Here is a 12999-nt window from a genome sequence, read left to right on the forward strand (position 1 = left end):
TGGTGATACAATTTTTTATTGCGATTAGCGTTCTTAGGATACTTCATGCGTCTTCAGGTGTTTACCTATCTGTGTGCCTAGCCATTTTTCCGTCAATGTGGGCCAGTGGTCCATTGGGTAGAGCATGGGACTGTTCTGCTGATGGAACCGGGTTTGAAAACAACGGTCGGACAAACTTGTGTTACCGAGTGTGCGACACTGGGTTATCGCAGCTCTTCAATGAACCTCTTTCCTGTTAACTTGGGTCACTAGACATGTGGCTCTAGGCATGCACCATTCGTCAACGAACCTCCTTGACACCAACTTGGGTCATTTGATGTGTGCCACTCTTCAATGACAAAAAAATCTAAAATTTATCTGGTGCTGGTTGGAATTGAACCTGCATCGTAAATTATATTTAAGAAATTCTTGCCTGACTATAGGGTATATTCACACAAGTGCCAGACATGGACTTTGTGTGCTAGATGGCGCAAGATGTCTAGTGGAAAGCATGAGAGAGGAGCCTGACTGCATACGTGCCTCATACACGATGCTTTTTGGCATTGGCAATAATATAGTGTCGCTAGATTGCTTCAATGCTACTCGCATTAACACCAACATTCACATTTTCAACCTTAGTGGTGTCACTTGACATTACAAAAAATGTAGCACACAACTTATGAAACAAAATAAATAGAAATAGTTAAGCTTTCGACGTGAAGCTAGCATTGCTGAGAGGCGACTGTAGGTTGAATGGGGCTGTGGGTCGAATGGTTTTATGGAAAAATCAAACTAAAAAACCAATAGTAGCAGCAATGCCCTTCGTTTCATTTTAGGACGTTATCAAAGCCATAAAAATTGGGCATGTGGCTTGATAATTTTATTGTACAATGAAAATATGTTAAATTGCAGCTCAAGCAAAAAAAGAAAAAAAAAGGGAGGGGGGGGGATTGAGCAAGGCACTTTTCACAGCTCATATAACAGCTCATTTTGTGGTGTAAAAGTTTCCACCCCACCAGGGCTCAGTGGCTGTGAGATGGAGATAAGCAGTAGTCACTTTGCTTTTGCTGCATTTTGGTTGTTTTTGAGCATAACTGCTTGTTCAGGACTGTCATTTAGCTGAAAATGTGATAACCCTATATGAAATTTCAGTACATGTAAATTATTAATTCATATAAACGAAGAAGAATACTCATTGAACTCATGTGCATAACCTGTTTGCTAGATGAAAAAGAAGCTGAAGATCGCTTCGAGGAGCTTGGCCTACGATTATCAAGCACTCGGCACACGATGGGACCTAAAACAGGAGGTCACGACACCTGTGAGAAGCTTCGTTTTACTTGGCACAGTTATATTTATTTATAAAGGCTGACAGAAATAACATCCAACTTTTTCAGTCCCTGCAACATGAAATATAGGAAAGCTGTGTTTTTCACAGACCATATTGTGTGTTAATCTGCAACTTTAGAGCACTGGTGTTGTCATTTGACGTCATATCATCACTTTGGCAAAAATTACAAAATTTCCATTTTTTTTATCATGCTTATGAAAGATTTTTGACATTAAATATGTCAAGCATAAAAATCACTGTCTAAATGAAAAAAATTCAGGGCCGAAATGTTTAATCACGAGATGGGTTCTGCTGGAACTTTTTATTATTATTTTTTTAAAATGCCCTAGTATGTGCATATTAGCCTCAGAAATGGCAACTCTGATTTCAAAAGGGTACTGCTGCTGTCAGGATGGGTTCCGTGTGGTGGAAGTTGTAGTGCGATTCAAGATAGTGGTTTCTAGGTCATACCTTAGAATAGAGATCATTCTTAGAATCACTGAACCTGCTTATCTAAATTTCCAGGTACAATTTCACATTCACAGTCGTGATTATGTCCATGTGAGGCATAGTCTCCTCCAAAATTACTAGAAACTCTGGCACTGCCATCATTCAGCTACCAAGAAATATAGATGTCTGACCTTCGTGCTTGTGTTTTCAGAGGTTTTTGTGGCTTTGGCTGCTATGCTTTATTTGCCTTTACTGGCCTAAATTTCGAAGGAATCCCATTTCTCTAAATGCAGAAGGTAATTAAGACTCTGCGCGCACGCATTATCCTTGCAAATCGTTGCATCCATAATGCAATATTTTTTTTGAAAAGGTTCAATTTGCAAAGTCACAAATTCATTTGAAGACAGAGTCATTCCCATGCTGGCTGAACCGACATGCTTGCAGCTCTCATAGACATTGGTGCAGGGGTTCCGCCTAACAATTTTTTTAGGGAACTCTTAAGACGTAAGGGGACATCCTCTCTTTTCTTTCCACAACCAAAGCCAGTGGTGGCCAACCGCTCCCTCCTGCACTTATACTGCTAACCTCGATGTAACGGAGTACGTAAAATCGGCAATTTTATCAAAATTTCGTTGTATTGAAATTTGACCTTTCATGCAAATAAGTACAGTCACTAATCAATTTCTCTTACACAGAAAGAAGCTGCAGAATTTTCTGAATTATCGGGCAATCGAAAAAAGCAAATTTGAATGAGAAAATAATTCATTTTGATTGGGGAGTCAACGACGAATGACACGGTTTCATGACACATCAGTGACATCTTCACACAGACAGTATGAATTAAGCAAAGCCAGAACTGGGATGATGCTATCATGAAAAGCGCTGGCAGTGGGGAGCGAATGCTTGGTCTGCCTCTCGCTCCAAAGGGTTAGCGAAACTTGATTATGCAACCTTCAATGCTTAACGCACGGGAAGACATCTTGCACGATGCCAGGCCACCTCGGAACGCCTACTCTTTGCACACATGGCAGATTACCTCTAAAGCAGGGTGTGCGGCTGCACGCATGCGCAGCCGGGCGACAGCCATGGGCAGCCATGGCCGAGGCCCGTGACAGAAATCACAGTGCACGTTAACTTAACACCCCTATGAGCCGCCCCTCGCGCTCGCTTGATCGCGTTACTGCGAGCTGCCTCCCCTGCCCCTCTTTCACTTTGCTAGTGCAGGGAGGTGGCACTCACGCAGGAAGTCACCATCTTTCTTTCTTACCCTCGCACAATTTCACTCGCATCTGAAGCACAAAGTGCATGGGGCGCAGTAGGATCTTATCGCACTTGGACTTTACGTGGAAAATGATGCGGCTTCACTTCGGGGTCACTCTTGTTAGGCCATGGGCAATTTGAGAGGTGCGTTTGCAAGCAGCCGCTTGTAATTTAATCACTGGACCATCTGCATCCGTGAAAATTTCCACTGTGTCGGCATTCCTTTGCTGCAGAAGCAAAATTTTGTTATATTGAAATTGCATACAGAGACACTTTTTTGCATTGAGGTTCTAATTGCACGGTGTTCTATGGACAAAAGGCTATCAAAAGTTAATACTCCGTTATACTGAGAATTTCGTTATACTGAAGTTCATCATATCATGGTTCAACTGTATATTGCTCAACTCCACTGGGAGCACAAACACAGGCTTATGGGGGGCATGCAATTGCTTGTTGTGGATTGTGTAAATGCGATTAGTTTTCTTTGGGTACTTCATGCACTTTCCGGCAGGGGCTAACTGTGTTTGTGTGTGTTGTGTGTGTAGGTGCGTGCCTATCTAACTACCGTATTTTCGCGATTCTAAGCACCCCCAGATTCTAAGCACTCCCCTCTATTTTCGAGAGAAAACTGGGAAAAAAGTTTGCATGAGAACCTAAGCACGCCCCCTATTTGTTAGGAAGAGCGTGTAGCCAAGGCCGCCAAGCGCGCTTGCTCCCTCTGCCATCGAGCCGGAGCCGTCGGCCTCCCGAGGTGGCACGGCATCCGCGGCTCGAGTACGCCGTACAGCCGGACTGTACGGCTGTACGGCGAAAGCTGCAGAAAGCGTCTTCATCAACTATGGCAAAGTGAATTTCGGACGTGTGGAAGCGGGTCCAAGTGGACGTTGTGGTAAAACCTTAAGAAGTGCTCGATCCCAAACCGCTTCGACGGAACGGAAGACGACCTGCTGTGGGATACCGAGTGCGGCGGTTCAAGCAGTGCGACGAACTCGAGTGGCAGTGATAGCAACTGAGCATCCGATACAATCGGTGGGTTCACTGTCTGCACCGATTTTTCTTTTGAATGTTTGCAAAATAACATGTTATTTCTCGCATGTTATTTCTCGCACCCGTATCGTCATGATGTCACAGCGAAAGGAGGGAGGGGGGATCATTCTAGATTTTTCCAATCTAAGCACCCCCCCTCACTTTGGGCATCGTGATCGTGAAAAGAAGAGGGTGCTTAGAATCGAGTAAATACGCTATATACGTCTCTATATTCCCGCAAACCTGGGTCACGGGGTAGTCCATAAAATGGGTAGAGCACAGGGCTCCTGGGTTGAGGGAACAGTGTTTGAAACCAACCGTTGGACCAAAGAGAGAGAGAGAGATGCAAATGAGAGAAAGGCAGGGAGGTTAACCAGAGGGGAAGGGAAAGGGGAAGTAAAGATGGGAAGAAAAGCGGTGACAAAAGAAAGCCGTGAAAAAGAAGGGGGGGGGGGGCGGAATTGGATCATTATAGTCTTTCTAATAAACCACTGCCACGTAAAAAGGTCAACAAAGCCTTGATCGACTTTCGGTGCGATGACAGTTCAGGCTGGCATGCCAAGACTGTCTGTTCTGAAAGTGACTTGCCGTCAAGCGTGTCAATACGGCTGCTAGTGACAGCCAGTGCGCGCTGTATCGAGGACAGTGGCAAAGTACGTGTTCTATAGCCTCCTTGCCGCCACAGTGATTGCAAGCTACACTCTCATCCATGCTGACTCGAAAGCGAAAGATCTTGTAAAAACAACACCAAGCCACAGTTGGCAAAGTACCGCTGTCTCGAGTCGAGACAGTCCAGATGGGATTGAAGTCAAAGGGACAGGTCCGGTCGGTGTAGACGTGTGTGCTTCAAGCTTGTGTGTTCCATAAAGATCTTATAGCTTCATTTGCAAGCACACAAATTTTCATTGCAGCATCTGTTCTTGAGAATGAAACGGAGTCTTGCAAGCCCTCCTCATGCACAGATCGCGCTGCTGCATCGGCATGTTAATTGCCCACTATGCTACAGAGGCTTGGAATCCACTGTAACGTGATGTCGTGTCCTTGCTCGATGAGGTGGTGAAGCAGCAGTCTGATTTCTAGAACTAGTTGTTTGTGGTGTCCGTGGAGTAAAACCGTTGGACCAACTTGTGCTATTGGGTATACAGCACTGCGTACCTATGTGCCGCTCTTGAATGAATGTCTCTGACATTGACATGGTTTATTGGGGATGTAGGACTTGGTATGGGACGTGGGCATGCACCACTCTTAAATGAATCTCTTTAACACTGACATAGAACACTGTGTATAATGCCTCTCAGTCTGTGCTCCTCTTTAATGAACCCATTTGATACCAACTCGGCTAACTGGGGTATGTGCTAGTAGGTGTGTGCCACTTTTCAAAGAACATCTTTGATGCCAACTTCAGTAACTAAGTAATTACCACTGAGAATGTTCCGCTCTATAATCACAAAACAGATGCTTTTAATTTCTCTGATGCTCAGTGTTATCGAACCTGCGCCGAGTGCAGACTTTACGATGCAGTGTGTGCAGTATGCAGTAGTAGCAGCAGTGTAGTGAGAGCTGCCAGGCTGCCTTTCGGCCAGTCGATATTGCGGTGCATGATTTTGATCCACCGAAAGTACCATTTAGGCCTAACCACTGGCATGCGTCGGCAAGCTTCGGCACGCACCAATGTGTCAAAAGCATTGGTCGGGAACAGGGCAAAGTGTGGCGACGCACAGAGATTTTGTCAACTGCCGCTGCTAGAAGTTCATCAACGCGTGGAGGCACTGAAAGGCAGTGTTGTGATAGTAGGCCGACAATGACACTACCGACAACCGTAGGTTGTGGCAGTGCGACGTGGATCCGAACCGACATCTAATGACGGCGAACAAATCCAACCGAATCCCGTTTGCCGCAATGTCTGTGCTTGGTGTATCTGTGTTACAGTGGAATCTTGATACGATCACGGCTCATATGAATTTCTGGATGAAACGAATTTTTCTGTGGTCCTGGCCGAGCCCTATTACTTTGCAACGTGCTAGAGAACGGTTGTTACGAATCAATTTCCAACTCGCGTAGGTTGATACGAAAATTACCGAAGACATTTTGGAAATTTGAAAGTGTGCTTGGCGAAAGCCAGACGCTGCTGCCGTCTGTGCTCCGCTTCCCTGGCTTTCTTGTTCGGTGAAATGGCCGGTCGCTGCTGCCATCTGCGCTCCAATTCATTCGCTTTGGCATTCGGCGATATCGCCTGTCGCTGCTGCCGCTTTCGTTCTGCTTCCCTGCCTTTGGTACCCGGCGATCTAATCAGTTGCTGTTGGCGTTTCCATTCTGCCTCCTTTGGTTTCGCATCTGGTGACATGTTCATTCGTCGCATGCGCATTCGCTGGCGTTTAGTGTTGGGGGAATCCCGTGTCCGCTGCCGCTTCCCCAAACCGCTTGGCGCGCAATAGCTGGGCCGCTTCGGAGCTGTGGGTCTCACTCACCCGACTGCAACGGGACGAGCAGCGGTGCAGCTGCCACCACCGACGCGCACGCGCTCTTTCTACCGCTACTGTGTGACGTCACAGTTGCTATGCGCAGCTGTGCCCCCAACCGGCGCGCCGGTTACTAAAAAGGAGGGGAGGAGGTTGCGCCGCTGCACGAAGGAGAGGCCACAGTTGGCACGATTCCAGCGCACAGACGGACGCGACCGCGAGCATGAGCCCCACCGACGGCAGTGAAAGAGAACAGCGCAGTTACGCGATTTCTCCCTCTCTCTTTTGGTGCAGAGGCGCGGACGCGGCGCCGGACAGACGGGCCGAGGTCGCGACTGGGCGCGAAGAGTTTGAAGCGGTGGCACTTTTGTTGCTTTTGTGCTTTTCCTCCTGTTCCGCGTGCCATCGGACGGAGTGGCTGCTGTGCTTCGGGCTGCGTTCTTTGTGTTAGACGTGGGCAGCGGCAAAAGACCACCACCGGCGGCTGAAACGCTGCATGCGCTCGAAGTTCTGAGGCGTGCTATGGCCGCGCATTAAATCAGCGATGACCCGTGCATGCGTTTTTATGGATTTGAACAAAGTCTGCTAATTGACCTGACAAAGAAAAAGAAGCAGAAGGAAATTGGGCTTTTTCTTCAAGAAATAAATGCTTTTTTACGTACGTGTGCCAAGTTAGTTCACCTCTGACTCTTTAATTTTGCTAGTTTTAATTGTTTGTATGATACGAATTTTGGCTAATACAAATATTTTTCGTGACCCCGTGAGATTCGTATAATCGAGATTCCACTGTATGTCGTGCTCGAAATGAATGGAAACATGCTTCCGAACTCCGCAGTCTCGATAATCAGCACTCGCCTAGCGCCGATGTTGCTTATGTTACGCGTAGGCCTACCACATTCATCAAATTTGTAACTGGCGTGTGAATGAGCCCAGCTGAAAAACTGTCAAGGGAAATGAATTCAGTTCCGTTTGGCACTGCAACGATTTAAAATATGGCACTCCCGATTTCTTGTGGTGAATGAGCCAAGTGGAACTTCGGGTGGTGAACCGTGGCATGTTTTGTGTGGTATCAGGTGACCCAAGTTTAGCGGGGAGCTCTGCGCTGTTTCCAGTGGCAGTAACTTTTGAAAGCGAAAGACACTAATAGCTGAACAATGGCAAGTATGTGCGTCATCAGCCATGCCGTCTGTTTCAGCTGACAGTGCGCTATTCTACTCGGCATGTGAATCCAGTTCAGTACAAATTCACAGTACTCCTTCACTCACTTTTTTCGAGTGCATAGGCTAGTTGGGGATAAATAGCTCGTGCAGCTCTCAAGAACACTGGCGCACTGAAGGAAACGTGACACAGCGCAGTCATGTTTGAGTCAGTGTGTCCTTTTACTTGAGCACTGCAAAAAGAAATGACCTGTTTGCAATATGTGCCCTGTGTGTAATGCATAGGAGGACCTGCATCATGCAAGACCTATGCATGCAGCTGCGTATACATACCAGGATTGCTTCGATTCCTGCTTGAGAAGCAGCACATACTGATTCAAATTGTAATTGGCTTTTGATCTCTTTTTTGTTTATGGAGAGAGCAGATGGTGCGAGCACATTGCGGGGAAGGTGAAAAGGTGTTATCTGTGCTTTGTACAGTCGGTATACTTAAGTTGCCAAAATCTCTTCAGCTTCCACTACAGCGTTTCTCGCTGCACTACTATAAACTGCAGTCAGGAAAAATATCAACTCAAGACCAAGTTCCTGATGCGTCTTTGCAGAATGTCTCTGATCAACAAGTGAACACTTCCATACGAGCTTGAAGTAAATACATTCCGTAAAGGTGAATGACTGGGCCAACAATAACCAACTTTGTAGTAGCACTGCAAAAAATTCTGCCATGGGTATCAGCCACAACAAAGCTAATGCGCGTCCAACCTTCTTCCTCGGAGGCAGCCCTATAAAGACTGTTCGGGCCCTTCCCATTCTGGGTCTAACATTCAGCCCTTCTCTCAACTTTTCTGCATATGTCACCAGCACTTTATCTAAGGATTGTCGCATTCTTGGGTTTGTGTTCCGTGTCTCCTTTCCCTGTGTACCTGAGATTTTCCGAGCACTCTACACCTCTATGATCCTGCCACGGCTCGAGTACTGCTCATCAGTATAGTCCCTGCACCAAACTCACGTCGCTGATAAACTTGATTTTGTTCAGCGCTGGGCAACATACACTCTCTACTCCCGTTTAGGTCGCCACAAGCCTATGAGGATTGCCGCAAAGCCCTTAAGTGGCACACCCTGCAATACCAGCGCAACACTGCACTAGTCTGTCCATTGCGCAGGTTGCTTGACAGCTCTCTGGACAGCACTCATCTTTCTTCAGTCCATTTGAACAAGCAGTCAGCACAGCCAGAGCCCATCACGCTTGTGCGGCCTGACACCGCAACTCCATGCTTATATCTGGCATACAGTTTTCTCTCTACCCCAACAGCCACTTGGACTCCCCTTTCTTGCGACCGGACTGAATTGGCAATCCTGCATGTTGTGCATCCGTCGACTGTGTGCTTGTGTGTGTGCACATAGAGGGGGGCTGCCTTCGGCACCCTGCAAATTCCTGCTGTAGATGGCTGGCTTTCAGATGCTCTACAGCACAGGCATCAGCCTATATTTAGTCTTGCAAGCTGTCTAGAGTGCCATGTTACGAATAAGATTATGATTATTATTATTATTACAATCATCACTAAGACCACACTGAATGTGTTGAAGCCAGCATGATGCATAATTCAATATATTTCTGGAGCTTTGCGCGCTCTTACTCTTCCATAGAGAGCGCCAATGATATATGCCTTGATGAAAATGGTGATGTCTTGAACACTGCTGATGGCTTTGCAGAATCGAATATATTGCTGTCTGTGCGAGAGCAAACATGGTTCTTAGCTTTTATTTCTGCCCAATCTCAGAAAGTGTGTCTGATTTTGGGCTGAAAGTTGCTATAATTTTATGCTGCTGGTGAAATTTTCCTTGTAAAGCACGCTTAGCCGCTGGACACTAAAGCTCTGCAGGAAAGCCAGCCTCTCAGAAGCAAGGTGCAGGGGTTTGTCAACAGTGAGGGTGCACTCTTTTGCCAGTTCCACCCCCAATCCTGAGCTTATTGCTTGACAGCAAATGCAATGAGTGATGACTGGTACAGGATCAAATGCCTTTGAGTTACGGGAAATTGATGCGGTATAATGCTCAGGTTGGGGAGAACCGACAACTAGCGGAAATTACTAAATTTTCCAAAACATCATCATCTTTTATCTTTATCTTTTATCAATCTTTTAGTGAAATGGCTTACTAGTTTAATACTTTTACCAATGAAAATGTAATTTCAGTGTTCTGACATGTTAAAATAGACCAACTTGCTAATGAATGCATGTTCAAATCATTATTCAATATTCGATGCTAAGTATGTTACTATGGTGCTGGGGTGCTGAGCATGAGATCGCGGGATCGAATCCCGGCCACGGCGGCCGCACTTTGATGGGGGCAAAATGCGAAAACACCCGTGCACTTAGATTTAGGTGCACGTTAAAAAATCCCAGGTGATCGAAATTTCCCGAGTCCTCCACTACGGCGTGCCTCATAATTAGAAAGTGGTTTTGGCACGTAAAACCCCACAATTTAAAAATAAATGTTACCTTCCGTATTGCCTCACTGGAATGGATAACTTCATTGTGCATTATTTTTGGCTGTTGTTTCTCACACTACATTTTACTGGCTACAAGTTCAAGGACAGCTAGGAAGGAGTTTGTAAGGTTGTGGCGGTGAAAGCTGACAGCGTCATTCAGCAACACAGGCTGCAAGGGAGTGAGGCAAGCTGGGAGCCCCAAAGCGGCTGTATGACCAGGGCATTGGTGACGAATCATCACTAAGAATATTATACAGCTTTGACGACTTTGGTGTAACACTTGCTCAGATCACCTGCAAAGGACTTTTTTTTTTTTTGAAGTCATGCAAAATACTGCAACCTAAGGCTTCAAATTCTGTGAAAGACTACCCACCAGCCAGAGTTTGCAGGCACTGGCCAGTGAGGATGTCCCAGACTTTAACCGTTGAGTCAGCGTTGCCAGAGACAAGAATGTTGTTTCGTAGCTCCATGCCTGATGTAAGTGACTGGTGACCCATGAGCTGGTGGCGGCAGGCACCGGTTTCCACATCCCACACTCGGATTGATGTATCCAGGGAACCACTGACCACGTGTACCCCGTCAAATTGCAGCGAGTACACCCGGTTTGTGTGACCCTACAAATGTTGAAGAAAGTCAAAACACATCACTGACACAACACACCAAAACACTTCGTTATCACATTGCTACACGGTACTTTTGCTTCATACAGCAGTAAATTAAAGAAAAGATCAACCTATCAAGAATTCCCTGTTTCTAAGAACAGCACCACCTCTAACCCTTTGACGGTTTTTGCCGTACATGTACGGCGGCAGTTTTCTGTCCCGCAAGGTCTTCGCCGTACGGGTACGGTTTCGACCCTCCGTTTGAAATTTCGCGCCATAATGACGATGCACGCTTACTGGGAGGTGCTGCCACCTCTTAGGACTTACAAGAAGCGTTTGAAATTTGTGCTACCTTCTTGGGGAGATAAACAGAACTGACTTCAAGCTTCAGCCCGTCGCGCAGACTGCGGCCACACCCCTTTTGCGGTTTCGGTTTCGCCGCGTGATCGCAACGGAGGCGCGCGAAACGTCATTTTTCTCTTTGTTGGCACTCTCTTGCAAATGCTGTGGAAGTTGATTTCTATCTTGATTGGCGCTGCTCTTAGCTTGTTTATAACCGCCGCTCCCGAGGTATTCTCGCTCTCAGCGGCAACGCGCTTTCGCGGTTTCCGCCGCAACGGAGGCGCGCGAAACGTGATTTTTATCTTTGTCGGCACGCTATCGCAGGGGCGGCGGAAGTTGATTTCTATCTTGATTGGCACGGCTCTTAGCTCGTTTATCACCGCCGCTCATGAAGTATTCTTGCTCTCTGCGGCTGCGCGGAGACTCGTGTTTCAAGGAGTACCACACTCTAAAATACTATTGAACATATTGCAGTTCTGAGTGATGCCGACACCGAAATACTGTTCCTAATTTTTTTTTACTATTTATTCCCGACTTTATACATCTTGTACATTCACTATCCGCAATAAAATAATTTGACCACCCATGAAGTTTTCTTCAAGATAATTCGACCCTCAAAGGGTTAACCCTTTGACGGTCAACGATGTAAATATACGGCGTCGCGAACAAGTCCGAAAATGGTCGATGCCGTATATTTATGGCGCCGTCTGTACGTTTAAAAAGCATGTCAATTTCATAAGTTTTTCTTTTCTGTCATGTGCTGCCACTATGTGGGGATACAGGGAATATTTTTCGCGCGCCTCCCTCTCTTGGTTTTCGTTGCATGGTTTGTTTTAGCGCTAGTTTGCTCCCGCACGTCTAAATACCACCGCTCGCGCATTGGCGTGCGCCCGGGCAGCCGTTTGGATTTTGTTTCGCGGGCGGTTTCGGCTTTTTGCACTTGCGAAACTGATGGCTATCTCGTTCTCAATCGCTCAAAGGGCGACAGCTTGTTTCTTGCTTGTTTAGTGCTCACAGGGGTGCGCATAGAAAGGATGCCGCCATGCATGCGTTTCCCTTTCTTTTCTTTTTTTTTTAAGGCTCGCCAAAACTAATTGCCCTAGCTGGTTGGCGATAAGATGAAGATTAACGGAAGTTTGTCACACGTGTTGCTTTTTTTTTTTGATGGCCACACAATCAAACACTTTTCTTGAGTATGCGCACCTATGCAGCTCGATTACGCTATGGACATACGTAGTAGTGTAGGAGCAGGAACATTTGAGGCTTGCGAAATATTCTCGTGTGCGGATTTTCAAAGCCTGCACATGCACCTGGACACATGCACCTGGTCATTAGCTAATGTGATGCAAGTCCCAGCATGTAAGCTCCAAGACATTTCAGCGTGCCGTAGGCAGCCACGGGTGGTACCCAATCTTGGAGGTCATGGTGAGGAACTGTGTGTTCCGAATCACGCATAACTGATGGCAAGCAGCAATGGCAATATTTCTTCAGTTTTGGCATCAAAAAAGTGTTCTTTTGCGAGCCTTTCGTGATGCATCCACTCGTACTTCAAACAAAAATTTTGCATTGCTTCATATCTTCACTATTTGAAATTAAGCTTTTTAGGTGCCCCAAAATTTCGTAGCAGTTGGCCTCTAACCATGAAGTTGATTACCATGAAGATGAAAGACTGTGCCTGTATAAAGGAAACATGCTCACCTGCAATGTGTGGAGGCATTCCTCTCTCCGGGGGTCCCATACTTTGACCATGTAGTCGTATGCTCCACTAACTACCAGGCGCCCATTGTACTGAACACACCGCACAGCTGCAACATGACCCACGAGTACGTGCAGGCACTCTCCAGTTTCGAGGTCCCAAACTCGCAATGTCGCGTCGCGAGACCCACTCACCACCCTGGCCAAACGA

At 46.5% G+C, this 12999-nt stretch overlaps 1 protein-coding gene across 1 annotated transcript in view; it reads right to left on the minus strand.

The window, feature by feature from the left end:
- Positions 1-12999, minus strand: part of LOC135898191 (F-box/WD repeat-containing protein 7-like) — a 39500-nt gene that overhangs the window by 2718 nt on the left and 23783 nt on the right. Inside the window, exons 9-10 of the mRNA XM_065427013.2 lie at positions 12792-12987; positions 10523-10763 (exon numbers count right to left, since the gene is read on the minus strand). Coding sequence (XP_065283085.1) covers positions 10523-10763; positions 12792-12987 — 437 coding nt within the window. The remainder of the gene's footprint in view (positions 1-10522; positions 10764-12791; positions 12988-12999) is intronic.

The sequence above is a fragment of the Dermacentor albipictus genome, chromosome 3 (assembly GCF_038994185.2).
Source record: "Dermacentor albipictus isolate Rhodes 1998 colony chromosome 3, USDA_Dalb.pri_finalv2, whole genome shotgun sequence".
In the NCBI taxonomy this organism is placed as follows: domain Eukaryota; kingdom Metazoa; phylum Arthropoda; class Arachnida; order Ixodida; family Ixodidae; genus Dermacentor; species Dermacentor albipictus.